The 27,823-nt window shown below is 51.5% G+C and overlaps 2 protein-coding genes across 2 annotated transcripts in view; one reads left to right on the top strand and one right to left on the bottom strand.

The window, feature by feature from the left end:
• Positions 1–27,823, bottom strand: part of PDAP1 (PDGFA associated protein 1) — a 465,345-nt gene that overhangs the window by 417,258 nt on the left and 20,264 nt on the right. The window lies entirely within an intron of this gene.
• ARPC1B (actin related protein 2/3 complex subunit 1B) lies at positions 768–26,515 on the top strand. The gene is made up of 11 exons (XM_060260767.1): positions 768–880; positions 3,309–3,630; positions 8,248–8,322; positions 11,010–11,114; positions 16,505–16,727; positions 17,002–17,109; positions 19,685–19,891; positions 21,137–21,212; positions 22,293–22,489; positions 24,056–24,146; positions 26,271–26,515. Exons 3-11 carry the CDS (start codon positions 8,259–8,261, stop codon positions 26,307–26,309), a joined length of 1,110 nt encoding a protein of 369 aa, XP_060116750.1. The 5' UTR covers positions 768–880; positions 3,309–3,630; positions 8,248–8,258; the 3' UTR covers positions 26,310–26,515.

Below are 27,823 nucleotides of genomic sequence, written 5' to 3'. Positions count from 1 at the left end.
AGCTATGGCTGCCCCAAGGCCATTCCAGCAGCTGTAAGTGGAGGAGTGGGGTATCAAACCCGGATCTCCCAGATAAAAGTTCGCGCACTTAACCACCGCACCAAAATAAAGTGCACAATTGTATCATCCCAAAACCATCACCCCTACCCCCCGGTCCGTGGAAAAACTGCCTTCCAGAAAACCGGTCCCTGGTGTCAAAAAGATTGGGTACCACTGGGTACAATGCCATAAAACCCACCCTCCAAAAATATCCATTTTCTCCAGAAGAACTGATCTCTGTAGTCTGGAGATAAGCTGAAATTCCAGAAGGTCCCCAGGTCCCACCCCGAGGCTGGCATCCCTACTATTGGGGTGAAAAGCAGGCTATAGATCAGGGGTAGCCAAACTTTCTCAGCACAACAGCCACACAGAATAAACATCAGATGTCTGCGGGAAGGAAGGCAGGCAAATAGATTGAGGAGGAGAGGTGGAAAGCAAGCAACTTTAAATGTGATTTAAGGAGACAAATGCCTTCTCTGAGCGGGGCAGTGGGGGCTTCAAGAGCCACACAATGTATGTGAAAGAGCCACGTGTGACACCCGAACCACAGTTTGGCCACCCTTGCTTATAGATACAGTAAATTTTTAAAAAATAAAACGATGTTTGGAAGACTCGGCAAAGCATAGCCCGGAGCTGCTTCCAGCCTAACGGCTTCAGCTCCTGCTGGTTGAATAATTCTTGAATTGCACTACTTCAGAGGGCGGGGAAGAGAGCCCTCCCCCCCCCCTGCCCTTTTGGCCAGCAAAGCACTAGGAAGAGAACAAACCAGGAAGTGGAAAGCAGCCCTCGGCAGGCAGGGAATGGAGCTTTCTTTCTGAGCACCCGGTGAAGTTCCCAAGAGGTGAGTTGTTGCATTGGAGCGCAGCTGGGAAACCTTTCTCAGAAGGGGGAACAGCAAAGGGGTTGGGGGCCAGGCAAGTCGTCTCTGGGCAAACCTCTCTGGGCTTTTCACCTGGGGAGAGCAAAACCCTTTTCGTTTCATCGCCTGCCTGGTAAGCATGTGCAGGCTGCGGTCTTAGCAGAGATGGGATTTGTGCATTGGGGTGTCGTTAGGAAACGTGGTTGTGGAGTTTGTTTCCCCCTCCCAAGGGAGGACGTAGCATTGCCAGCCTCCTGGTGGGGCCTGGAGATCTCTCACTTTTACAATTGATCTCCAGCTGGCAGAGATCGGCTCCCCTGGAGAAAATGGCTGCTTGGAGGGGTGGGCTCTGTGGCATTGTGCCATCCTGAGGCCCCTCCCTTCCCCAAACCCCGCCCACTCCCAGCTCCCCTCCCCCCAAAGTCTCCAGGGATTTTCCAGCACAGACCTGGCAACCCCGATTGCTGGTGCTGTCTAATCTCCTCAGAGAATCTGGGCAAGGCCTGCCTTCCTGGGGCGGTAAAGGAAGCTGCAGCTCCAGGGTTTTCCCCTGCCTTCGCTGTCTTACTTGGAGCATCTCTTCAAAATGAAAAATCAATTGAAGAAGAAGAAGAAGATATTGGATTTATATCCCGCCCTCTACTCCGAAGAGTCTCAGAGCGGCTCACAATCTCCTTTACCTTCCTCCCCCACAACAGACACCCTGAGAGGTAGAAGATGTTGGATAGGTATCCCGCCCTCCACTCCTAGGAGTCTCAGAGCGGCTCACAATCTCCTTTCCCTTCCTCCCCCCACAACAGACACCCTGTGAGGTGGGTGGGGCTGAGAGGGCTCTCACAGCAGCTGCCCTTTCAAGGACAACCTCTGCCAGAGCTATGGCTGACCCAAGGCCATTCCAGCAGGTGCAAGTGGAGGAGTGGGGAATCAAACCCGGTTCTCCCAGATAAGAGTCCGCACACTTAGCCACTACACCAAACTGGCTCTCCAGTTGATGTAAATCGTGCCCTGCCTTCCCCCCCAGAGGGAAACCAAAGCCACTTACATCATTTGCCTCTCTTCCGTTTTCATCCTCACCAACAATTAGGGTTGCCAGGTCCAACTCGAGAAATGGCTGGGGACTTTGGGGGTGGAGCCAGGAGACTTTGGGGGTGGAGCCAGGAGCAAAGGTGTGGCAAGTCTAATTGAACTCCGAAGGGAGTTCTGGCCCTCACATTTAAAGGGGCCGCAGACCTTTTCAATGCCTTCCCTTCATTTGGAAAGAATGAAGGATAGGGGGAACTTCTTTTGGGGCTCATAGAAATTGATCTCCTGGCACGATCTTTTTGAAACTTGGAGGGTGTTTTGAAGAGAGGCGTTGGATGCTATGCTGAAAAATTGGTGCCTTTACCTCACAAAACTGCACCTCCAGAGCCCCAGATAACCACTGATTCTCCATTATACTGTTTGAGGACCAGTCTCTTTAGGGTGTAATGGAGTGCCCAGTGGACATTCCACCCTCTCCCCACTTTCTGCTAACCCCGATGTGGGGGGAGGGCCTCCAAACCAGGGGATCCCCTGCCCCTAAATGGGGATTGGCTACTCTAAGCCCTAGAGGTTGGCAACCATAGGCGGGAAATATCTGGAGACTGGGGGTGGAGCCTGAGGAGGCAGGGGTTTGGGGAGGGGAGGGGGCCTCAGCAGGGTAGAATGCCTGAGAGTCGAACCCTCCAAAGCAGCCATTTTCTCCAGGGGAGCTGATCTCTGTTGCTTGGAGATCAGTTGAAATCCCAGGAGATCTCCAGCCACCGCCTGGAGGTTGACCACACTTGGTGTCACCCATCCTATTCTCCTGAACCCTTTGGGCTGGGAGCACACCCAAAATCTGTGGGACTTGCTGCCCAGTTTGGTGCCGTGGTTAAGTTTGCAGACTCTTATCTGGGAGAACCAGGTTTGATTCCCCACTGCTCCACTTGCAGCTGCTGGAATGGCCTTGGGTCAGCCATTAACTCTGGCAGAGCTGTCCTTGAAAGGGCAGCTTCTGGGAGAGCTCTCTCAGCCCCACCCACTTCACAGGGTGTCTGTTGTGGGGGAGGAAGATAAAGGAGATTGTGAGCCACTCTGAGACTCTGAGATTCAGAGCGAAGGGCGGGGTATAAATCCAATGTCGTCTTCTTCAGTCCTCGATCACTCCCTTCCAGGCCAGGAATCCCAACAAACCATTTCAAAAGCAGCTTGTCATTTCTCCCTCTCCGATCCTTTTGACACTTAAACCTCCGCTTGTTCCAGTCTTAATGCCTTCAATCCGTTGAGTTTTCCAGACCAGGGGCGGGGCGGTACAGCCTACCACCTAATTTGCCACTGCAAACTCTTGTTTGAAAGAACATCTTTGGTTCTGGAGGCAATTCCCTTTTTTCCTTTCTCTTTTTTGCAGAGAGAGGCCCTTGCGGAGCGGAGCCAGAAAACACTCTCAGCGAAACAGAGAATCCCCGCAGCTGGGACCCAGAAGCCGCTGCCTTCGGCCTGGAGAGAGGCAAGCTCCCCTCCCCACACCCACCCACGCAAGGAAGTGGTTGCATTTCTCAGAGAGGAAAGGGGAAGTCAGAGGACTTCGGAGCAGCAGACTTCGGCTTCGAGCTCTTCTTTTTCTTCAGCTGCTGTTCATGTCGACTGCCCAGAGTCCATGAACTAGCCAAGGCTCTGGTTCTCGGACAGCAGCGTGAAGGACCAAGCCTCACTTCCCCCTTTCCTGCAAGGTAAGCGTTGGGAGTCTTGGAGATGCTCCCGGGAGCTGTCTCTGCTTGCCTGACAGATGTGCCCCCAAACTCCGCTGAGCAGCTGGCTTGCCTCCAGCGTCTCTCCGCCCTCTCTCTGACTTCCCTGGGACTCAGACGTTCCTAGGTGGCGTGGGCCACGACGGACGGAAAGAAGCTTTTCCTCCCCTCTTAATATTTTTTTTTGCTTCCTTCCTGTACATTTTTCTACCAAAATTCTCTGCAGGGTTTGGAGGCTGGAGGACTCACTCAGTCCCAGGGCCGGATCTAGCGGGGGGGCAGAGGGGAGGTGCTTGCCCTGGAGGTGCCAAATAGTGTATGGAGTCCATTGTATTCTATGGGATCATAAGATAGAATGGCCCATTAGGGGGCGCCATTTTTTAATTCCCCCCCTCAAAAAACATGTCGATCCAGTCCTGGCCCTTGAACTTTTTCAGCCTGCGTGGATTCTGAACCGGTTGGAAGGTTTTAGGTTTGAGTTCGGCCGGAGTTTTGTTTCGTGAGGACCGCAGAGGGGAAATGGGAGCGCCTAGGAGAGCTGGCAGTTTCCACAGTGTGTGAAATGCTTTTTGAATTTACCCAAAGCGCAGTGGGAAATGCCTGGTTTTGGTTCTTTAGACAGCCCAAGCGATGTCTTTTTTCACTTCTGCTTTTCTTCCTCCACCCCTTGGTTCCACAGTGACTGCTTCCCCTCATGCCTACCAATTAGGGTTGCCAAGGCCAAGACAAGAAATATCTGGGGACTTTGGGGGTGGAGCCAGGAGATTTTGGGGGTGGAGCCAGGAGCAAGGGTGTGACATGCCGAATTGAACTCCAAAGGGAGTTCTGGCCATCACATTGGAAGGGACCCCACACCTTTTAAATGCCTCCCCTCCATTAGAAATAATGAAAGATAGGAGCACCTTCTTTTGGAGCTCATAGAATTGGACCCCCCAATCCAATCCTTTTGAAACTTGGAGGGTATTTTGGGCAGAGGCACTGGATGCTATGCTGCAGTTTTGGCGCCTCTACCTAAAAGAACAGCCCCCCCACAGCCCCAGATACCCGCAGATCAATTTTCCGTTCCCTATGGGAATTGGTCCATAGGGAATAACGGAGTTCCCAGCAGACATTTCCTTCCCCCCCCCCCGCTTTCTGATGACCCTGAAGCGGGGGAAGGGCCTCCAAACCAGGGGATCTCCTGCCCCTACCTTGGGATTGGCAACCCTACTACCAATCCTGCAGTTTTTAGGATCATGCTTCACCCTGTTCCAATAACTTAAAGAACTTTTTTCAAAAAATTAAATTGCACTTTAACGTTCCCCAAAGTTTGCTTTCAGAGAGTGAGAATAACCACCCCCATCTGGCCTGCAGCTGCACAAGTTACTTTCAAGCCTCTGGCTTGAAAGGGGGTCCGGCCAGAACGGCAACTCGTTTATTTATTTTATTATTTGCTAAAATATTTGCATCCTGCCCAGCCTGACTCGTGCAAGGCAAATTTGTGAATTGGAAACAATTGGGCCATTCAATGATACCAGATTCCGATACTGGCAAGGGCTTCCCTGCCTCCACTAGAACCTGAGGGGAGGGAGGCTGTGTGCAAATTGCGAACAGTAAATCATGCAGGTGTGCGACAGGCAACCTCTTCTGGGGCTGCAAGCACTGTGGCTATGAGTCTGTTCTTAGGGCTTCCTTGCATCCTTTCCTGTTTGTGCTAAATGCTAATGGGGGGGTGGATGGGTTTGGGGGTGGGGGTGGAAATAAACATACAAAAAAGCTATTCAGGCATCTTTTCGTTTTGCAAGCGAGGAGCCCCCTCCTGCCGGGCACAACCACTGCCCCCAAAAGTGAACACATTTCTGCCCTCCTTCTTAAAACCACACAAATCTCTCTCTGCAGCCAGAATGTGACCAGCCACGCCCTGCCAGAAGAGAGCCAGGCTTTAGCGGGCTCCAAAACAAACAGACGAAACTTTTACTTCTTCAGCCGGTCCCACCCCGGCAAGCCAAACACCATTTCTTAATGTACTTTACCAGTTTCTTCCTGAACGTTATTGAAAGACGCCCACTGTACTTCTGTATTTATCTGTTAGGGTTGCCAAGTCTGCGCTGGGAAATACCCGGAGACTTTGGGGGTGGAGCCAGGAGAGGGCGGGTTTTGGGGAGGGGAGGGGCCTCAGAAGGTCCAATGCCCTAGAGTCCACCCTTCCAAGCAGCCATTTACTCCAGGGGAGTTGATCTCTGCCAGCTACAGATCAGTTGTAAAAAGCAGGTCTCCAGGCCCCACCTGGAGGCTGGCAACCCTCTGTCCATGTTCCTATCCTGCCATTCATCTGGGTCAAGGTCTAAGTTTCTCTTGTCCCCATTTTTGTCCTCACAATCACCATGTGGTGTAGGCTAGGCGGGAACAGTGGCTGGTCCAAGCTCTCCCAGTAAACTCTGTGACAGGGAGGGAGACTTGAACTCAGGACTCCTGCCTCCCAATTTGACTCTCAAGCTGTATGCATCTAGTCACTGTACCTCACTCTTATCTGCGCTTTGTTTTCTAAAATCCCGCTTGCCTTATCGGCTGCCAGACAGGCGGGATGAGTTCATTGCCTGGAAGGTATTTGTCATCATTCTCACCCGAGACCAGCAAACCACACACATTTGAGGGATGAGCGCAGATTATTCCTTTTTTGGGAAGCCTCTGGGCCCTGACAGCTGCTGAGGAGGAGGCACAGATGTTTCCCCTCCCGGACACACCTCGGCGTGTTGTGCACTCTCGTTTCCCCATTCCCCATGACACACTGGCAGGGTGGAATCTGGCTTAAGCCAGGCCCCTTAGAGAGTCAGTTGGGTGTAGTGGTGAAGTGTGAGGACTCTTATCTGGGAGAACCGGGTTTGATTCCCCACTCCTCCACTTGCAGCTACTGGAGTGGCCTCGGGTCAGCCAGAGCTCTCGCAGGAGTTAGTCAGTTGGGTGTAGTGGTGAAGTGTGCGGACTCTTATCTGGGAGAACCGGGTTTGATTCCCCACTCTTCCACTTGCAGCTGCTGGAATGGCCTTGGGTCAGCCAGAGCTCTCGCAGGAGTTGTCCTTGAAAGTACAGCTGCTGTAAGAGCTCTCTCAGCCCCGCCTACCTCACAGGGGGTCTGATGTGGGAGGGGGAGGTAAAGAAGATTGTGACTGTTCTGAGATTTTGAGATTCAGAGTATAGGGCGGGATATAAATCCCAATTTCTTCTTCTTCCATATTTTTCTCCTCTCCTTGGTGAAATGTTTCCTTCTGTACACACTTGAGAGGGGCAGGAACGTGTCTTGTGCTTTCTCTGTCCACCCCAGCTCCCATGCCAGGGAGCAAACCGGCTGTTGGGGAAGTTGCCATCCTTTCGAGAACACTCCTTCAGTCTTTACCCCCCCCCTCCCTCTTCTGGGGTTTTAAAAGAGAGCTTCCTGTTTTGAAAGGTTATCAGGGCTTGCCTGGCTTCCTTTCAAAGGCTGCTCAGAGCCGAAAGGTCTGGGCCAGAGGGGAGGAGGAGGAGTCCTGCATTCTCTTAGGACAGAAAGCTGGGCTCTGTCCCGTTGTGCTTTCCAGGGGATTTCTCCACCTTTGTGTTCAGTGGGATGTAGGGCCAGATTCAAGCGCTTGACAAATCTTGAGTAAGAAAAACAAAACAGCCCTTGCTTGCCATACCATGAAAAGCCGCGAGTGTGGTTTTAGCAGATTAAAAAGGGTGAAACACAATGCAAAACGGCTGTTTTTTCCAGCCGGCCACCATTGGATTTGGAACCTCTTTTCATAGTAAAGTTGCCAGCCTCCAGGTGGGGCCTGGAGACCTCCCGCTTTGACAGCTGTTCTCCAGCTGGCAGAGATCAGCTCTCCTGGAGGAAGTGGCTGCTCGGAAGGGCGGGCTGTAAGGCATTGGACCATGCCGAGGCCCCTCCCCTCCCCAAACCCCGCCCTCTCCCAGACCCGCTTCCAAAGTCTCCAGGTGTTTTCCAGCACAGACCTAGCAACCCTGTTTCATAGAAGAAACCCAAGTGAAAGGCTTTCTGAGCATGTGCAGAGCGCCTCCCTCTCTCTGCTGAGCAGCAAAGACATTCCTCTGACCCTCGTGTGGTTAGCGGGCTGGGGGAGCTTCCCAGTTTAGAGTTGCCAGGCTCCAGGTGGGGCCTGGAGATCTCTAGCTTTTGCAACTGATCTCTAGGCTACAGGGGTCAGCTCCCTTGGAGGAAATGGCTGCTTGCAAGGGGGACTCCGGGGCACTGTACCACGTGGAGGCCCCTCCCCTCCCCAAACCCCACCCTCTCCTGGATCCACTCCTCCAAATCTCTAGTCAGGACTGGCCCGAGACTGTCCGGCACCCTGGGCAAGTCTAACTTCTGGTGCCCCCCCCGCACTGATGGGGGGGCACCCAATTTGGCGCCCTAAGAAGGCCCGCGCCCTAGGCAGTTGTCTAGTTTGCCTAATGGTAGGGCGAGCCCCGTTTCCAGGTATTTTCCAACACCGACCTGAGCAACCCTACTTAATGGTATTTTTCAGGCCAGGCGCTCCAGAAGACTCGGCTTAAAATGCTCTTGAGTACGTGTTAATTGTGAGACCCAAAAAAAGAAACTCTTTTTATTTCCTTCCGTTCAAGGTTGTGAAGTCATGGCCTACCACAGCTTCCTGCTGGAGCCCATCAGCTGCCACGCCTGGAACAAGGACAGAACCCGTAAGTCGGGGGGCCTCCTTCAGTCACGGGGTTGCCAGCCCTATCTCCGTAACGAAAAGGGGGGAAACGCTTCTCGAGACTTTAAAGGAGATTTATTCAGTTGCAAAACTGATACCCTGCCTTTCTGCCCTCCTAGAATCATAGAGTGGGAGGGGACCCCCGGGGTCATCTAGTCCAACCCCCTGCACAATGCAGGAAACTCACAAGTACCTCCCCCTAAATCCACAGGATCTTCATTGCTGACAGGTGGCCCTCTAGCCTCTGCTTAGAAACCTCCAAGGAAGGAGAGCCCACCACCTCCCGAGGAAGCCTGTTCCACTGAGGAATCGCTCTAACAGTCAGGAAGTTCTTCCTAATGTTGAGCCCGAAACTTCTTTGATTTAATTTCAACCCACTGGTTCTGGTCCTACCTTCTGGGGCAACATGAGGTTCTCTGAGCCATTAGGTGTAGTGCAGAAAGACGTGTGATGTTCGACACACCACTGCTGCTGGAAAGGGCCACCCCAAGCAGGGGTGGAATTCTAGCAGGAGCTCCTTTGCATATTAGGCCACACACCCCTAAAGTAGCCAGTCCTCCAAGAGCTTACAAGACTCTTTTTTGTAAGCTCTTGGAGGATTGGCTACATCAAGGGGGTGTGGCCTAATATGCAAAGGAGCTCCTGCTAGAATTCCACCCCTGACCACAAGTTAAGTTCTCCTGCCTTCTGCATAATCTTTGACTCAGCCCTGCCCTGTTCTTCTTTCCCTGCGGTTTCGCCACCTTTTTCCAGTAGTGGCCAGTGATCTGTAGTGGGGGAGGGGGGGGAGAAATGAGACATGCAAATAAGAACATAAGAACACAAGAGAAGCCATGTTGGATGAGGCCAATGGCCCATCCAGTCCAACACTCTGTGTCACATAAGAACATAAGAGAAGCCATGTTGGATCAGGCCAATGGCCCATCCAGTCCAACACTCTGTGTCACATAAGAACATAAGAGAAGCCTTGTTGGATCAGGCCAAAGGCCCATCCAGTCCAACACTCTGTGTCACATAAGAACATAAGAGAAGACATGTTGGATGAGGCCAATGGCCCATCCAGTCCAACACTCTGTGTCACATAAGAACATAAGAGAAGCCATGTTGGATGAGGCCAATGGCCCATCCAGTCCAACACTCTGTGTCACAAAAGAACATAAGAGAAGACATGTTGGATGAGGCCAATGGCCCATCCAGTCCAACACTCTGTGTCACATAAGAACATAAGAGAAGCCATGTTGGATCAGGCCAATGGCCCATCCAGTCCAACACTCTGTGTCACATAAGAACATAAGAGAAGCCATGTTGGATGAGGCCAATGGCCCATCCAGTCCAACACTCTGTGTCACACAAGAGAAGCCATGTTGGATGAGGCCAATGGCCCATCCAGTCCAACACTCTGTGTCACACAGTGGCCGATATACACACACACACACACACACACACACACACCCTGTAGCTAATAGCCACTGATGGACCTCTGCTCCATATTTTTATCCAATCCCCTCTTGAAGCTGGCTATGCTTGTAGCTGCCACCACCTCCTGTGGCAGTGAGTTCCACATGTTAATCATTCTTTGGGCGAAGAAGTATTTCCTTTTATCCGTTCTAACCCTACTGCTCAGCAATTTCATTGAATGCCCGCGAATTCTTGTATTGTGAGAAAGGGAGAAAAGGACTTCTTTCTCTACTTTCTCCATCCCATGCATAATCTTATTGGAGACTCTGGAGAGAGAGACAGAGAGAGAGACGGTTTCGCGCTGCTTCCATTTTTGGCGGCAGCCCTGTGGGAAGCACAGTATCGAATTCCGCCTTCATTGCAAAGAGAGACTTGCTGCTGGCAGATGGAGCCTGCAAAGCGCTAAGAGCCCACAGAGAGGCCCAGGGTGGAGACAAAGAGAACAAAAAGTTACTGTCGATCGCATGAATAGGTCTCCGAGAAAGAATCTGGCCATTGTTTGTGGGTCAGTGGGATGCCCTGGCGAATCGCAGCCAGTGAGACTTCCTCCACTCCAGCTGTAGCGGTTGAAAGAAGCGCTGTGATTGCGTCATGGTCCATGGGAATAAAAAGCTCTCCGAGAGGTTGGCATTGGAGACAGAGAGAGGAGAAATGAACCTCGTGCATGGAAGAAGCAGGGGTGGCCAAACTTGCTTAACTTGTAAGAGCCACATAGAATAAATGTCAAATGTTTGCGAGTCATGAGACATGAACTTCAGATGAAGGAAGGAAGGAAAATAGATGGGGAGAGAGGTGGAAAGAAAGCAACTTTAATTTTAAATGCATTCTCCAAGCCGCCGGCTGGCTCCTGAGCTTCAGTTTGGCCACCTTGGGCTGGAGAATACTGTAGCTTTCTGCCTCCTTGAGGATCTTAGGTAGCTTTAGGACACAGTTGAGACATCAAGGCTAGATTACTTCTGTGTGTTGTACATGGGGCTGCCCTTGGAAACTGTTCAGAAGCTTCAGTTGCTTGGACGACGGCTAATGCGTTGCTGAGTGGCCTCCGCCAAGCTGATAATTTCATGCCAGTTTGCAAAGGCTGGCACTAGCTGCTAGTAGACGGGCACAAAATGACTTGGCACCCTAAAATAGCCTCTTCCCGTTAGAATCTGTCACAGTTCAGTACAGGGTTTCTTTTCAGCAATAACCACGCTGTTGATTCCCATTCCACAGAACTGGCCATCTGCCCCAACAACCACGAAGTCCACATCTACAAGAAGGACGGGGCAAAATGGACCAAGGCCCACGAGCTGAAGGAACACAACGGGCAGGTGACAGGTAAGGGGCATCTCCTGGGACACAAGTTCAAGAAGCAGAGCCTGGATTCTGCTGTAGCAGCAGGCCGTAAAGACTGAGCTAGAAATGGGGAGGGCCTGAATTCGAATCTTGCCTCTGCTGTGAATTCTCTAGTAAGCCTTAAGCAACCTGTTTTCCTTCTAGGCTTCCCCCCCACACACATACCTGCTTTGATATGGGAGGATATTAATACAAGCCAACCACACCAAGTTATCACACCTAACTTGTGTAATGAAGACACTTCAGGGCTTCTTTTGTAGCAGGAACTCCTTTGCATATTAGGCCACACCCCCTGATGTAGCCAATCCTCCAAGAGCTTACAGGGCTCTTAGTACAGGGCCTCATGTAAGCTCCAGGAGGATTGGCTACATCAGGGGGTGTGGCCTAATATGCAAAGGAGTTCCTGTTACAAAAAAAGCGCCTTGCTTTGAACATCCAAAAGTGCTCTGGAAATGCTGTGTGATTATTAGAGGCAGCTTATTGGTTGTCGCCTCTAATAATCACACAGCATTTCCAGAGCACTTTTGGGTGTTCAAAGCAGAGGCAGCTTATTGGTTGTTGGATAGGAGCCCCGTGGCGCAGAGTGGTGAAGCTGCAGTACTGCAGTCTGAGCTCTCTGCTCACGACCTGAGTTCGATCCCGGCGGAAGCTAGGTTTTCAGCTAGCTGGCTGGAGGTTGACTCAGCCTTCCATCCTTCGGAGGTTGGTAAAATGAGGACCCAGCTTGCTGCGGGGGAAAGCGTAGATGACTGGGGAAGGCAATGGCAAACCACCCCGTAAAAAGTCTGCTGTGAAAACGTTGTGAAAGCAACGTCACTCCAGAGTCCGAAATGACTAGTGCTTGCACAGGGGATTACGTTTACCTACCTTTTAGTAATAATAATAAGACATTGGATTTATATCCTGCCTTCCACTTATTATTGAGGCTTTGAGAACTTCTTCATTGTTCCCACAGTGGATTTGCAACTTTGTGAATTGTTCTACTCTCATTATAACGCTTGAAAAAACTTAACGATACCGAAAGGGGTTATTTGAATGACTGAACTCTGTTGAGAACATCTTCTTCAAGTAATAGTAAAATGTTTCAAACTTATTCTACTTGTACGAAGAATTGATTTGTTTGGAAGTGGATTCACTTTTCACCTGCCGGCTGTGGCATATGGTTGTATTTTTGCTTATTTTACACTGTTAATATGTCTTTGCACGTCCTTTATTAATATCTGTGTAGTGTATGGCAAAGAGCCCCGTGGTGCAGAGTGGTAAAGCTGCAGTACTGCAGTCGGAGCCCTCTGCTCACGGCCTGAGTTCGATCCCAGCGAAAGCTGGTTCAGGTAGCCGGCTCCAGGTTGACTCAGCCTTCCATCCTTCCGAGGTGGGTAAAACGAGCCCCCAGCTTGCTGCGGAGAAAGTGTAGATGACTGGGGAAGGCAATGGCAAACCACCCCGTAAAAAGTCTGCCGTGAAAACACTGTGATGCGACGTCACCCCAGAGTCGGAAACGACTGGTGCTTGCACAGGGGACCACTTACCTACTATTGGTTGTTGGGGGGGAGGCTGCTTGAACCCAAAGTCCAGCCAGATGTTTCCAGGAAGCTGGCCAGCAGGGTATCTCTAGCATCTAATATTCCGAGGTAGAAATTCTCTGAACATAACTGTGGCTGTCAGCAGTTGCCGTTACTCTTTGCTCCCTGGATTTGTCTGGTCTGATTTTTAAAGGCATCAGGATGAGGCTCCCCAGGTCGACCCTGATCTCTGTCAAACCTACCTTGCAGGGCTGTCACGAACAGAGAGAAACCACACGACCGGCCTGAGAAAGCTGATTTTTTAAAAACCAAATCTAATGGGCATGCGGAACTCCATGGTGGGTCAGGCTTAGGGTTGCCGATCCCCAGGTGGGGGGCAGGGGATCCCCCAGTTTGGAGGCCCTCCCCCACTTCAGGGTCATCAGAAAGCAGAGGGGGGGGGGGGAGAAACGTCTGCTGGGCACTCCATTATTCCCTATGGAGACCGACTCCTGTAGGTATAATAGAGAATTCATCTGCAGGTACATTCGTTTGTTTGATTTTAATATCTGGGGCTGCTTTTTGGGGTAGAGGCACCATATTTTCAGCATTGCATCCAATGCCTCTCCTCAAAACACCCTCCAAGTTTCAAAAAGATTTGACCAGGGGGTCCAATTCTATGAGCCCCAAAAGAAGGTGTCCCTATCCTTCATTATTTCCAATGGAGCGGGAGGCATTCAAAAGGTGTGAAGTCCCTTTAAATGTGATGGCCAGAGCTCCCTTTGGAGTTCAGTTATTCTTGTCACAACCTTGCTCTTGGCTCCACCCCCAAAGTCTCCTGGCTCCACCCCCAAAGTCCCCAGATATTTCTTGAATTGGACTTGGCAACCTTAGTCAGGCTTTCACTGCCTCCTGCCATGAAAGGGCAACCAAAATACTGCCCCGTGACTTGAGGAACCTCTCGTTCCTTGTATTTTTGTACAGCCTTCGGATTCTGCAAAGCTGCAGCTACCTGTTAGGAGAGAGAGAATCCAGGAAGAACCGCTGCCGGTATAAGAGTGCGGGACATGTAAGGGAGCAGGGTTCCCCCTGCTGGCCATTTTGTGCAAATGTCCTCTCTGCCATCTCCCCCCCCACACCCCAGCCCCCATTGCCTTCTTTAAACTTGCTCAGCCAAGAGGCCAGGACTTCAGTTTGGCTTCATGGTGCTCTGAGAGAGTTGCAGAAAGAAGTACTTGATATTGCAAAAGTGGAAATTCTGCTGTCTCCAAGTGCAGTAAAGGTTACCAGGTGGCCACTGGTGGGGCTAGGTTGACAGGTAGGGTTGCCAAGTCCAATTCAAGAAATATCTGGGGACTTTGGGGGTGGAACCAGGAGTCATTGGGGTGGAGCCAGGAGCAAGGGTGTGACAAGCACGATTTAACTTCAAAGGGAGTTCTGGCCATCACATTTAAAGGGACCGCACACCTTTTAAATGCCTTCCCTCCTTTAGAAATAATGAAGGATGGGGGCACCTTCTTCGGGGGCTCATAGATTTGGACCCCTTGATCCAATCTTTTTGAAACTTGGAGGGTATTCTGGGTAGAGGCACTGGATGCTATGCTGAAACTTTGATGCCTCTACTTCAAAACACCAGCCCCCCAGATACCCACAGACCAATTCTCCATTATACCCTATGGGAATCGTTCTCCATAGGAAATAATGGAGTGCCCAGCAGACATCTCCTTCCCCCCGCTTTGTGATGATCCTGAAGTGGGGGGAGGGCCTCCAAACCGGGGGATCCCCTGCCCCCACCTGTCAACCCTGTTGACAGGTCCAATTTGGGAAACTCCTGGAGATTTGGGGATGGACCTCATATGATAGAGTCCACCTTCCAAAGCATCCATTTTCTACAGGGAAACTGACTTCTGTGGTCTGGGGATGTAATTCCAGGGGATCCCCAGGTCCCACCTGGAGGCTGGCATTCTTAAGATGCAGCGATTGGGAGAGGAAAGCCTGGGTTCGAATCCTTAATGATAAAGCTCAGAGGTTGTCTTTGGAACCTGGCCTACCTTTCAGGGTAAAGGAGGGCAGGGAGGGCTGCATCAGTGCTTAGATCTCGTGGCCCCATCTTACCCGCCCAGGCAAATGCTGTTCACCCCTTTGGGATCAGGCAACATTTTTCTCCAGGCCAGTTTGGCCAGGGATGCTGGAGGGTTTTTTGCCATCTTCTGGGCATGGAACAGGGGTCACTGTGTGTGTGTGTGTGTGCGCGTGTGGGAGGGAGGGAGTTATTCGTGCATTTCCTGCATGGTGCAGGGGGTTGGACTAGATGACCCTGGAGGTACCTTCCAACTCCATGATTCTATGTATATGGAGAGAAAATGGTGGGAATACTTTATATTAGGAAAGATAACACAACGGAATACCTTTAAACACACAGGAGCATACATCCTCAAAATGTTTGACACCACAGGATATCAGAACTCCATACAAGCGGCCCAGGGGCCAAATCAGGCCTCCGGAGGGCTCCTATCAGGCCCCCGAGCAACTGGCTGTCCTCGGCTTCCTTCTCCCTCTCTCTCGCTCCCTTCTGCATCACAGCTTGCATTGCCAGGCTTGCTCAATCGCACAGGAGCTACTGAGCAAAGCCTCTATTTTCTCCATTGGCTGAGGCTCCTCCCCCTCCTGGTCCCCTGGAGAAGGAAGGAAAGAGTCAAAGCTTCCTTTGCCCAGTTGCCTGGATCCCATGGAAGAAAGACAAGCAAAGCACCTTTAAGATGAACGAGTGCTAATGTTTTAAGCATGTTTTATTTTAAGTTTAAAAAAATGTTTAGTTGTGTTTGTGTCCTTTAAAAAGTTTATATCCCTGCTACCTAACCTTAAATCGGTACACACCCGGCCCGGCCCAACACAGCCCGGCCCGGCCTGACAAGGTCTCGTTCAGGTCAAATCTGGCCCTCATAACAAAGGAGGGTGACGCCTCTGTGTATCCAGTGATTCAATATTTAACAGAAAATGGTGTCTTGCCCAGTAACCTCTATTGTGGGGAAATGATGCACTTTTGAAAATTAATTAAGCATAGGGTTGCCAAGTCCAATTCAAGAAATATCTGGGGACTTTAGGGGTGGAGCCAGGAGACTTTAGGGGTGGAGCCAGGAGACTTTAGGGGTGGAGCCAAGATCAAGGCTGTGACAGGCATAATTGAACTCCAAAGGGAGTTCCGGCCATCGCATTGAAAGGGACGGCACACCTTTTCAATTCCTTCCTTCCATAGGAAATAATGAAGGATAGGGGCACCTTCTTTTGCAGCTCATAAAATTGGACCCCCTGGTCCAATCTTTTTGAAACTTGGGGGGTATTTTGGGGAGAGGCACTAGATGCTATACTGAAAATTTGGTGCCTCTACCCCAAAAAACAGCCCCCCACCCAGAGCCCCAATTACCCGCGGATCAATTCTCCATGATTTTCTATGGTAATAAATCTCCATAGGGAATAATCGAGTTCCCAGAAGACATTTCCCTCCCCTCCCCCCGCTTTCTGACGACCCTGAAGCGGGGGGAGGGCCTCCAACCCGGGGGATCCCCTGCCCCCACCTGGGGATTGGCAACCCTAATTAAGCATATCGTTTAGAGATCGTTTGCTAGAGGAGCACTGCTCCTGAATAAAGACGGTTCTACGTTTAACGAAAACTTGTATGAAAAGTAATCAAATAGCGCCTTATATACTGCTCAGTAAGATCGCGCCTTAAAGTTCTATGCTTGTACACTTTATTTTGTTGGAATAAACAGTTTATGAAATTTTGAAAAAGCCATCACAGCTGCCCGCTCGGCGACTCCACCGTGGAGAGACGTGTTTCAGTCGCGGCCTGCTTTTTTGTCTCCTCTGCAGGCATTGACTGGGCCCCGGAGAGCAACCGCCTCGTGACGTGCGGCACGGACCGCAATGCCTACGTCTGGACCCTGAAAGGCAACATCTGGAAGCCCACCCTGGTCATCCTGAGGATCAACCGGGCCGCCCGCTGTGTGAAGTGGTCCCCGAAGGAGAATAAGTTTGCGGTGGGCAGCGGCTCCCGGCTCATCTCCATCTGCTACTTTGAGCAAGAGAACGACTGGTGAGGCTCCCAGCTGCGGGGGCTTGCTCCTAAGACTCCCTGCAAGCAGAAAACTAGCTCGTCAGGGCGAGTTTCTGCAAATGCTCGCTTCCCACGGGCGGGGAGGTGGGTGGAGCGTTCTGTCCTGTGCCAGCCATTGCGAGCATCGTGCCTGGGATCCGAGTGTTAGTCTTAATTTCCCTCGTTTTCTCCACATTAAATGGTAGGGCAGGGCTTGCTTGTTGTGCAGGCAGAGGGGTCTCTCTGCCACCGCAGTCGTCTTCCTCTCTCCTAGGTGGGTTTGCAAGCATATAAAGAAACCCATTCGATCCACCATCCTTAGCCTGGACTGGCACCCCAACAACGTCCTTCTGGCGGCCGGATCCTGCGATTTCAAGTGCAGGTAAGTGACCATTTCGATGGCGCTTCCAACAGTTCAAAGGCCTTTGACACCCACGACTTGGCTGAAAGTCTAGGCAGCAGCCCCACGAGGCAGGTCAAGGTTTATTTTATTTTATTACATTTATATCCCGCTCTCCCCTAACGGGCTCAGGGTGGCTAACAACAATTATAACGACATAATGTTAAAATAAAATCACAATGAAAACGTTAAAACATTTCATACAATTTCATATAGTTTAAACACGGCGTACATTTTCACGTTCATTCCCTAGAGAGCCAGTTTGGTGTAGTGGTGAAGTGTGCGGACTCTTCTCTGGGAGAACCGGGTTTGATTCCCCCCTCCTCCACTTGCAGCTGCTGGCATGGCCTTGGGTGAGCCATAGCTCTCGCAGGAGTGGTCCTTGAAAGGGCAGCTGCTGTGAGAGCTCTCTCAGCCCCACCCACCTCACAGGGTGTCTGTTGTGGGGGGAGAAGATATAGGCGATTGTAATTCGCTCTGAGTCTCTGATTCAGAGAGAAGCGCAGGGTATATATCTGCAGTTGTCTTCTTCTAGGATCCAAGGTGGTGTGATTTTAGTTCTTATTGAGTGCTACATATAAGAAGAAGAAGAAGATATTGGATTTATATCCCGCCCTCCACTCCGAAGAGTCTCAGAGCGGCTCACAATCTCCTTTACCTTCCTCCCCCACAACAGACACCCTGTGAGGTGGGTGGGGCTGAGAGGGCTCTCACAGCAGCTGCCCTTTCAAGGACAACCTCTGCCAGAGCTATGGCTGACCCAAGACCATTCCAGCAGGTGCAAGTGTAGGAGTGGGGAATCAAACCCGGTTCTCCCAGATAAGAGTCCGCACACTTAACCACTACACCAAACCGGCTCTAATGATGTTATTATTTGGCACTCTGCATCTGTACTGGGATAAGTTCAGATATCAATGCTGTGGGACAGTGGTCGCCTCCCCATTGGATATTAAACTCTAGTTTAAATAGTTCTGTCTCCCAGGCCCTGAGGGATTGTGGCAAGTCCCGCAGGGCTCTGATGTTTCCGGGGAGAGCGTTCCACAGGGCAGGGGCTGCCACCGAAAAGGCTCTAGCTCTATTGGCGGACAGCCGAGCTTCTTTTGGGCCCAGGGATCGCAAGGAGATTTTGTGAGCTTGATCGAAGTGCTCTCTGAGGCCCATATGCTGTACATCAGATGGGTTGGGGCAGGGGGCAGTTACAGATAAGTGTGAAGCGCTGGCTTGAACTCCCTTTCGCAGCAGAGCCCAAGGTCAACCCGGGGACTTCCTGTTCCCATCTCTTAGCCACTGCGCTGTGCCAGCTGTCTTGGTGATTTCTGCTCTAGATCCCAAAGGTCTGGTCAAGGCATTCCCTTAACTGTCATGCCCCCTGGCTCAAAGCTCACGTTGTGGAGCATGCGGTGCTCATGGTGGAGAGGCCGTGACTCAGCGAAAGAGCTTCTACTTGGCATGCCGAAGGTCCCAGGCCAATCCCTGGCATCTCTGGTTAAAAGGACCCAGCAGGCGGTGATGGGAAAGACCTCTGCCTGAGACCCCAGAGAGCCCCTGTCCGTCTGAGTAGACCAGGGGTGGGGAACAGTGGCTCTCCAGATGTTTTTTGCCTACAACTCCCATCAGCCCCAGCCAGCATGGCCATGCTGGCTGGGGCTGATGGGAGTTGTAGGCAAAAAAACATCTGGAGAGCCACTGTTCCCCACCCCTGGAGTAGACAATACTGACCTCGATGGAAGAAGAAGAAGACCGCAGATTTATACCCCGCCCTTCTCTCTGAATCAGAGGCTGAGAGCGGCACACAATCTCCTTTGCCCTCCTCCCCCACAACAGCAAGAACGTCCGTTTTGATAAATGTGTGACGATGTTCCTGTTTACATGGTCTGACAGAGATGGCTCCCACGTCCTCTGGTGCCCACCCGGATCTCCCTCCCCCACAACAGCCTCCCTTTGAGAGAGCCAGTTTGGTGTAGTGGTTTAAAAGCAGTGGACTTTTAATCTGGAGAACCGGGTTTGATTCCCCACTCCTCCACATGCAACCAGCTGGGTGACCTTGAGTCACTCACAAGTTCTCTCAGAGCCATCCTCTCAAGAGCCATTCTCTCAGAGCTCTCTCAGCCCCGACTGCCTCAAAGGGTGTCTGTTGTGGGGAGAGGAAGGGAAAGGAGACTGTAAGCCGTTCTGAGACTCTTGTGTGAAGGGTGGGGTATAAATCCAACTCCTCTTCTTCAATCCCCGGTTTCTCCAGTTCAAAGGACCAGGGAGTAGGTCATGTGAAAGAGAGCCAGTTTGGTGCAGTGGTTAAAAGCAGCGGACTTTAATCTGGAGAACCGGGTTTGAGTCCCCACTCCTTCACATGCAGCCAGCTGGGTGACCTTGGGCCAGTCTCAGTTCTCTCAGAGCTGTTCTCTCAAAGATCAGTTCTCTCAGAGCTCTCTCAGCCCTACTGACCTCATGGGGTGTCTGTCGTGGGGAGAGAAAGGGAAGGAGACTGTAAGCAGCTCTGAGACTCCAAGTGAAGGAAGGGGTACAAATCCAACCTCCTCCTCTTCTTCTTCCCACCTAGGATCTTCTCTGCCTACATCAAAGAGGTTGAGGAGCGTCCGTCCCCGACCCCCTGGGGCTCCAAGATGCCCTTCGGAGAACTCCTGTTTGAGTCGAGCAGCACCTGCAGCTGGGTCCACAGCGTCTGCTTCTCCGAGAGCGGCAACCACGTGGCCTGGGTGGGCCACGACAGCACCATCTGCCTTGCCGATGCCAACAAGAAAACGGCGTAAGGGGGACATTTGGGGCGACGGTTCCTAATGAACGTGTTCATTTCCCTCCCTTGGGGATTTCTGATCCAAGGACGAAAAACTCATTCAGTCTACGGTGCCTTTGTCCCGCCGATGAAAGCGATTAAAAGCTTTAATTTGCTGATTAAAGATCACTTTCAGATTAAAAATATACAGCAGGGGTGGCCGACGGTAGCTCTCCAGATTTTTTTTTTTGCCTACAACTCCCATCAGCCCCAGCCAGCATGGCCAAAAGCTGGGGCTGACGGGTGTTGTAGGCAAAAAAACCATCCAGAGAGCTATCGTTGGCCACCCCTGGTATACAGCACAGCAGGGAAACAGACACAGCACGAGGACAGTTTTGCGGGGGGGTAGACCTGTAGCCCTAGTTAGGGTTACCAGTCTCCAGAAGGGGCCTGGAAATCTCCCAGAATTAGAATTAAGGCCTTTTATTGTCGCAGGAACTCCTTTGCATATCAGGCTTCACCCCCCTGATGTAGCCAGTCCAAAAGAGCTTGCGGTAGGCCCTGAAGGAAGAGTCCTGGAGGCAGGGCCGCTGCAAGGCTTTCTGGCGCCCCCTGTGAATCACCCACTAGCGCCCCCTCCCCCCCCATTATTAAAAAATATAGGGAAAACGAAGAGCGCCGAACTTGAAACTTTTCACATTTTTAATTGACTGATTTTTAATTTTTTAAAAAAAGTGATACGTTATAAAATTGTGAGAATAAGCGCTTGCCGGCCACACCAGGAAAGAGGGTGGCGGGATAGGATGAGGTGGGAGACCAAGTCGCACGCTGGGGAGAGTGGGGGGGTGGCTTGGCTTTGTGGAGGGCAGCTTGGTGATGGGAGAGGACAAGGTGACGGTGGTCAGGAGCCAGAGTCATGCGTCTGGGAGGGGGCACCCCCTAAGCCAGGTGGCGCCCTAGGCGACTGCCTGCTTTGCCTATTCCCACGCACCGGCCCTGCCTGTGAGCTCTTGGAGGATTGGCTACATCAGAGGGGTGTGGCCTAATATGCACAGGAGCTCCTGCTACAAAAAAGTCCTGAATTTACAACAGATCTCCAGCCAACGCAGGTCAGCTCCCCTGCAGAAAAATGGAGGGTGGACTCGAGGCCATTGTCCCGCACAGGGAGTCCTTCCTTTCCCACAGCTTCCCCAAGTCCCACCCCCAAAGCTCCAGGCCAGAGATGGCAACTTTGCCCCTGATCCAGGCTAACGGTTCCCACCGTGCTTCCCTTCACAGTGTGGCTTCCTTTTCCACGGAGATGTTGCCTCTTCTGGCCGTGACCTTCATCACCGAGAACAGCCTGGTGGCTGCGGTAAGTCAGTCGCCTGCTGGGTTTCACCAAGGCCCCGTTTGCAGATGGAGAGGGTGTAGGTATCTGGAAGCCAGCGGTGACTCACAAGAGCTCCTCCCCTGCCCCAAGCCTTGTTCATCTGGAAGGTGCTGCTGGACTCGTGTTTTTCTGCTGCTACAGGCAGGCTAAAGATGGCCGGCCCATCTTGATCTAGCGCGCGGGGTGGCAAGTCCTTCCAGGATGGGACCGCTGCAGGCTGCAGGGGTAAAGTCACATTCTTGATACTCCTTTGTCTGAACCAACCAAGTTTTATTTCCTGGCATGCCCACGAAAGCTGATACCCGGAATAAAACCTGGTCGGCCTTCAAGGGCGCCGCTGGACTCAGACTCTGTTCTGCTGCTTCAGACCGATACGGCTGCTCACCTGAAGCTGCTTCACCTGCGGTTTGTGAGAATCGGATCTCTTAAGCCAACAGCAGGTCCAAGGACTGGCAAAACGTTATCAACAAAAAAGTTGTTGCCGGGGCTTTCTTTGCAAGAAGCCTCATACTGAGCTGTAGCCGATGTGAAATTGCTGCTGGAGACGCTCCGCGTCCCTCTTTTTTGAAAATTGTGTAAAGAATCGATATACTTGAATCAATATTGGTCCCAGGTCTGATGATGACTGGAAAGAAACAAGTACTTAATCGATTGGCTTGTCACCACACTACTTTGGGACTTGAATGTACATGTTTTGGATATTTGGATTGGTTTCTATATACTTCTTAGTAAATTGGTCACTAGTTTGCATTTTTTGTTGTATTATCCATTATAGTGACCTCTCTCGGATTGTCTTCTAGGGCTTTTTTTGCAGCAGGAACTCCTTTGCCTATTGAGCCACACCCCTCTGATGTAGCCAATCCTTCTGGGGCTTACAGGAAGCCCTGTGCTAAGAGCCCTGTAAGCTCCAGGAGGATTGGCTACATCAGAAGGGTGTGGCCTAACAGGCAAAGGAGTTCGTGCGCCAAAAAAAAATTCCTGGTTTTTGCCCTCACAAACCATGGCTTGCCTTTCCAAAGCTTGCTCTCCTTAGCAGAGCTCCTTCTCTTTGTCTTCCCCTAGGGCCACGACTGCTGCCCCCTGCTGTTCGCTTACGACAGCCAGCAGGGCTCCCTGAGCTTTGGGGGGAAGCTGGACATCCCCAAGCAGAGCTCCCAGCGGGGGCTCACGGCCCGCGAGCGGTTCCAGAACCTGGACAAGAAGGCCAGCTCCGACACCAGCGGCAGCAGCGTGGATACGCTGCACAGGAACAGCATTAGGTAAGAAGAAGACTGCAGATTTATACCCCGCCCTTCTCTCTGAATCAGAGTCTCAGAGCAACTCACAGTTCCCTTTCTCTTCCTCCCCAACAACAGACACCCTGTGAGGTGGGTGGGGCTGAGAGGGCTCTCACAGCAGCTGCCCTTTCAAGGACAACCTCTGCCAGAGCTATGGCTGACCCAAGGCCACTCCAGCAGGCGCGAGTGGAGGAATGGGGAATCGAACCCGGTTCTCCCAGATAAGAGTCCGCACACTTCACCACTACACCAAACTGACTCTCTAGTCAGCATGGCATAGTGGTTAAGAGCGGTGGAGTCTAATCTGGAGAACATGGCTTGATTCCCCACACCTCCTCCCCATGCAGCCAGCTTGGTGATCTTGGATCAGTCGTAGTTCTCTCAGAGCTGTTCTGTCATGAGCAGTTCTCTCAGAGTTCTCTCAGCCCCACCTACATCACAAGATGTCTGTTGTGGGGAGAGGAAGGGAAGGAGATTGTAAGCGCTCTGAGACTCTGAATGAACGGCAGGAGATACATCCCGTCTCCTTCCTTCCTTCTTCGAAAGGACTTAAGAGCAGCTCATCACAGGGCCACCCTGTTGTAGCTGACAGAATGTATCTTTCTTGTCACCTCCTGCCTGATCCTCTTAACTGGAGATGCCGGGGATTGAACCAGGGACCTTCTGTATACAAAGCAGAGGCTCTGCCCCTGAGCCACAGCTCCTCCCCTGTGGCTTTCTCAGGATCGCTATTGTCTAGTCGGACTGTTGGCAGCTCTCAGGTTTCAGGTAGATGTCTTTCATATCATCCACTTTCAGTTCCTTTAACCTGGAGCAGTGTTCCCTCTGTGCTGAGTTAGTGTGAGCCACCTCACAGCTTTTTTTAGTCTCTGGCTCACACGTTTTTGTCTTCGCTCCGGAAGGATGCCCCCAAAGCAAACGGATTGATGCAGTCGCTCGCAACTTTAATGCCAGTAGCTCACAAAGAAGAATTTTTGATCACGAGACTCCACAGCTTAGAGGGAGCACTGAACTGGAGATGTCGGGGATTGAAACTGGGACTTCCTGTTTGCCAAGCAGATGCTCTACCCTCTGAGCTATGGCCCCTCCCTAGCTAACTCTGATGTAGCTAGCTCTGTCTAGACCACGGGTCCCCGAGCCCCTTTGAGCCTGTGGGCACCTTTGGGATTCTGACGCAACGTGGTGGGCGCAGCCACGAAACAGCCACGACAGGCGGCAAAGCCAGCCACAAAAATGGCCGCTAGGGCTCACCTTTGGTCAAGCAGGTGAGGATCCTTGCGCCACAATGGCCATTCCCGTCGAAGCAACATGAGTCAAATCCTGCACCACCATTCAGAAGCCTCGCTGCACAAAACCCGGCTGGCCCAACTGACTTACTGAAAAACACTTGGTGGGAGGGGGGGAAGGGGGGACTAGGAAAAGTGGTGGTGAGCTCCATAGCACCCACCTCGTCGGGGAGTCCCCTGTTATAGTTTCTAGCCTATTTTGAACGCAGCCTAACCTGATCCTCTCTGTGCTTTGCCTTCCTTTTTATTCATTTATTTTTAGCCAAATATCTGTGATCACCGGTGGGAAAGGCAGCTGCTCCAAGTTTTGTACCACTGGGATGGACGGGGGTATGAGCATCTGGGACGTCAAGGTAAGCAATGACCAGGGCTGTTTTTGTAGCAGGAGCTCCTTTGCATATCAGGCCACACCCTCTGATGGAGCCAGTCCTCCTGGAGCTTACAGTAGGCCCTGGACGAAGAGCCCTGTACGCTCTTGGACTGAGGATGGGCTACATCAGGGGGTGTGGCCTAATGTGCAAAGGAGCTCCTGCTACGCAAAAAAGCCCTGGCAATGACAGAAAAGAATACGTGACCTGTAAGGCATGATTGCATGTTAAAATCAAGATGGGTCATCGTTTGAGTTTGTCTTGGTATATGGCAAGAGGCTGCTGTCCCATTTCGGGTAAAGGGCTAGCTCGATCTCCTCATCGCAGAACCCAAGCCGGGTCGACCCCGGTTAGCATCAGCAATCGCAAAGGAAGTAATAATCCAGTCGATGGAATACAGAGTCTTGGAGTAAGGAACAATCCAGTCGGTAAAATACAGACTAGATCCGATATAACATTTCGTACGGAGATTGCATAGGGAAAAGGGAAAAAAGGGAAAAAAACAGAAGCGACACAATGTGAAATTTTCCAGCGACGACAGCAGTAATTCCAGGAATCAAATCATTCTGAAGGAGCTGACATGTAACATCATTGTTCGGGGGACTTTTAGAATGTATCCAGTTAGAAAGCAGCCTTTTCCTAGGGCACTCATAAAGAGGGCAACCCAACATGTGACCGGTTGTGTCTAAAGCATGTCACAGCCCAGGAAGCTCCCACAAGATAATGACTCAGCCCTACCTCACCTGCCTGAGTAGATATAAATTACCTGCCTACCAACTTCTTCTCAGTTTGACCCAGAGAGAACTCCAGTTTTCTGGGTTACACCTCGGAGGAAACTAGGCACAGTTGCTGGTGAAACGTCAGGTTTCGCAATGACACAGCCCAGAAAATCTACAACGACCAATGGGCTCCAGCCGTGAAAGCCTTCGACAACATAACTGTTTCTTCCTCTCCCAAAATACTAGAACTCAAGAGCATCCAATGAAGCTGGTGGGCTGTAGGTTCAGGACGGAGGAAAAGAAATACTTCTTTCCACAGAGAGTGATTAAAATGTGGAATTCACTGCTAGGGGATGTAGTGATGGCCACCGGAATAAACGGCTTGGAAAGGGGATTAGATAAGAGTCATGGAGGATCAGTCTGTCAGTGGCTACTGGCTATGGTGACTAAAGGGAACTTCCACCTTCAGAGGCACTAAATCTGAATCCCAGAGCCAGGAAGCTACCTCAGGGAAAGGCCTCGGCTTCCATGCCCTGTTGTTGGCCCTCCAGAGGAACTGGTTGGCCTCTGTGTGAGAGAGGATGCTGGGCTAGATGGACCACTGGTCTGATCCAGCAGGACTCTTCTGATGCTCTTATGAAGGCCTCGGCCTCTATGCCCTGTTGTTGGCCCTCCAGGGGAACTGGTTGGCCACTGTGTGAGACAGGATCAACATATGAGCATATGAAGCTGCCTTTTACTGAATCAGACCCTCGGTCCATCAAAGTCAGTACTCAGACTGGCAGCGGCTCTCCAGGATCTCAATCTGAGGTTTTTCATGCCTATTTGCCTGGACCATTTTGGCGATGCCGGAGACTGAACCTGGGACCTTCTGCTTACCAAGCAGATGCTCTACCACTGAGCCGCTGTCCCATCCCTAGGATGCTGGACTAGATGGATCACTGGTCTGATCCAGCAGGGCTTTCCTGAAGTTCTTATCAGGGGAAGGTCTTGACCTCTCTGCCCTGTGGTTGGCCTTCCAGAGGAACTGGTTGGCCACTGTATGAGACACGATGCTGGACTAAGTGGACCTCTAGTCTGATCCACCAGGGTTTTTCTGATATTCTTGTGAAGGCCTCGGCCTCTCTGCCTGGTTGTTGGCCCTCCAGAGGAACTGGTTGGTTACTGTGTGAGACAGGATGCTGGAGTAGGACCACTGGCCTGGTCCAGTAGGGCTCTTCTGATGTTCTCAGGAGAACAGGTCACCCAGTCAGTGGGCTTTTGAAACTGGGTGCTCCCCGCTCGTGGCACACCCCTCTAACTGCTACACCACCCTGACTTCACCTATCTGCCCGCTCACCTTGGCTCCCCCCCCCTTTCTTTCCTTCACTGCCTCGTGTTGTCATTTCAGAGCCTGGAGTCTGCCATGAAGGCCATGCGCATCAAATGAAGGAACTGCCGAGGGAAAGGCCGCTTCAGCTTGCGCTTCTCCGGGCCTCCCTGCCTGCTGGATCTTTGCTTCCTTAAACCTTCTTCCTTCCTGCCGTTCAGCGAGTGACCTGCAGAGACAAATCCCGGCCTTGCAGACTTCACGGGAAAGGAATTTATTAGCAAGCTCCATTAAAAAAAGAGAAATGCTGGTCATAAATTGCCAAACGGAAGTCGTTTCCCTTTGTGCCGACCGGGGCGGGGTGATGGCATTCTTGTTTGAGCTGCTTTTCCCCTGCATGATACGATTTGGTGTTTGACGGAGTTGCATCTCCAAGAGCGTAGAGAGCCGGATGCTCAGTGGTATAGGAAGCCAACATTTCTGGCAACTAAGACAAGGGTCCCCCAATCTCTTTGAGTCTGCGGGCCCTGCAGGCCAGTTTGGCGTAATGGTTAAGCGTGTGGACTCTTATGTGGGAGAATCAGGTTTGATTCCCCACTCCTACACATGCAGCTGCTGGAATGGCCTTTGGTCAACCATAGCTCTCGCAGAGTTGCCCTTGAAAGGACAGCTTCTGGGAGAGCTCTCTCAGCACCACCTACCTCACAGGGTGTCTCTTGTGGGGGAGGAAGATAAAGGAGATTGTGAGCCACTCTGAGACTCTGAAATTCAGAGTGAAGGGCAGAATATAAATCCAGTATCATCATCTTCCAAGACCAGTGGACTCTAATCTGGGATTGATACCCCACTCCTCAGCCACAAGCTCTCTCAGCCCCACCTACCTCACAGGGTGTTTGTTGTGGGGAGAGGAATGGAAGGAGATTGTGAGCCACTCTGAAACTCTGAGTGAAGGGCGGGGTATAAATCCAATTTCTTCCTCAGAGGGAAGGGAATGCTTAGTTCTCTAAAAAGTAGGCCTTTCCAGGCGAGGGGTGAAGTTACTCCAATTTTCATTTAGAAACAGTGCCCTTGGCTACTGGACTCCCAGGAAATACATTTGGGATTATGTAAATGGAATGTCAGAGAAACAAGAAGACTGCAGATTTATACCCCACCCTTCTCTCTAAAGCGGCCCCGTGGCGCAGAGTGGTAAAGCAATAGTACTGCAGTACTGTGGTCTGCTCTCTGCTCACAACCTGAGTTCGATTCCGGCGGAAGCTGGATTCAGGTAGGCGGCCCTCAGCCTTCCATCCTTCCGAGGTCAGTAAAATGAGGACCCAGCTTGCAGGGGGGAAAGTGTAAAAGACTGGGGAAGGCAATGGCAAACCGCCCCACCCCCCGTAAAAAAAGTCTGTTGTGAAAGCGCAGAGTCGGAAACGACTGGTGCTTGCACAGGGGACCTTTCCTTTCCTTCTCTCTAAATCAGAGTGGCTTACAATCTCCTATATCTTCTCCCCCCACAACAGGCACCATGTAAGGTGGGTGGGGCCGAAAGGGCTCTCACAGCAGCTGCCCTCTCAAGGACAACCTCTGCCAGAGCTCTGGCTGACCTAAGGCCACTCCAGCAGCTGCACGTGGAGGAGTGGGGGAATCAA

The sequence above is a fragment of the Heteronotia binoei genome, chromosome 20 (genome assembly GCF_032191835.1).
Source record: "Heteronotia binoei isolate CCM8104 ecotype False Entrance Well chromosome 20, APGP_CSIRO_Hbin_v1, whole genome shotgun sequence".
NCBI lineage: Eukaryota > Metazoa > Chordata > Lepidosauria > Squamata > Gekkonidae > Heteronotia > Heteronotia binoei.
The sequence above is the reverse complement of the archived record's forward strand: the minus strand, read 5'-3'. Positions and strand labels throughout refer to the sequence as shown.

Coding starts and splice junctions, on each gene's coding strand:
- ARPC1B (XM_060260767.1), top strand. CDS start 8,259: ATGGCCTACCACAGCTTCCTGCTGGAGCCCATCAGCTGCCACGCCTGG. Junction 11,115..16,504: donor ACACAACGGGCAGGTGACAG/GTAAGGGGCATC, acceptor TCTCCTCTGCAG/GCATTGACTGGGCCCCGGAG. Junction 17,110..19,684: donor TCCTGCGATTTCAAGTGCAG/GTAAGTGACCAT, acceptor CTTCCCACCTAG/GATCTTCTCTGCCTACATCA.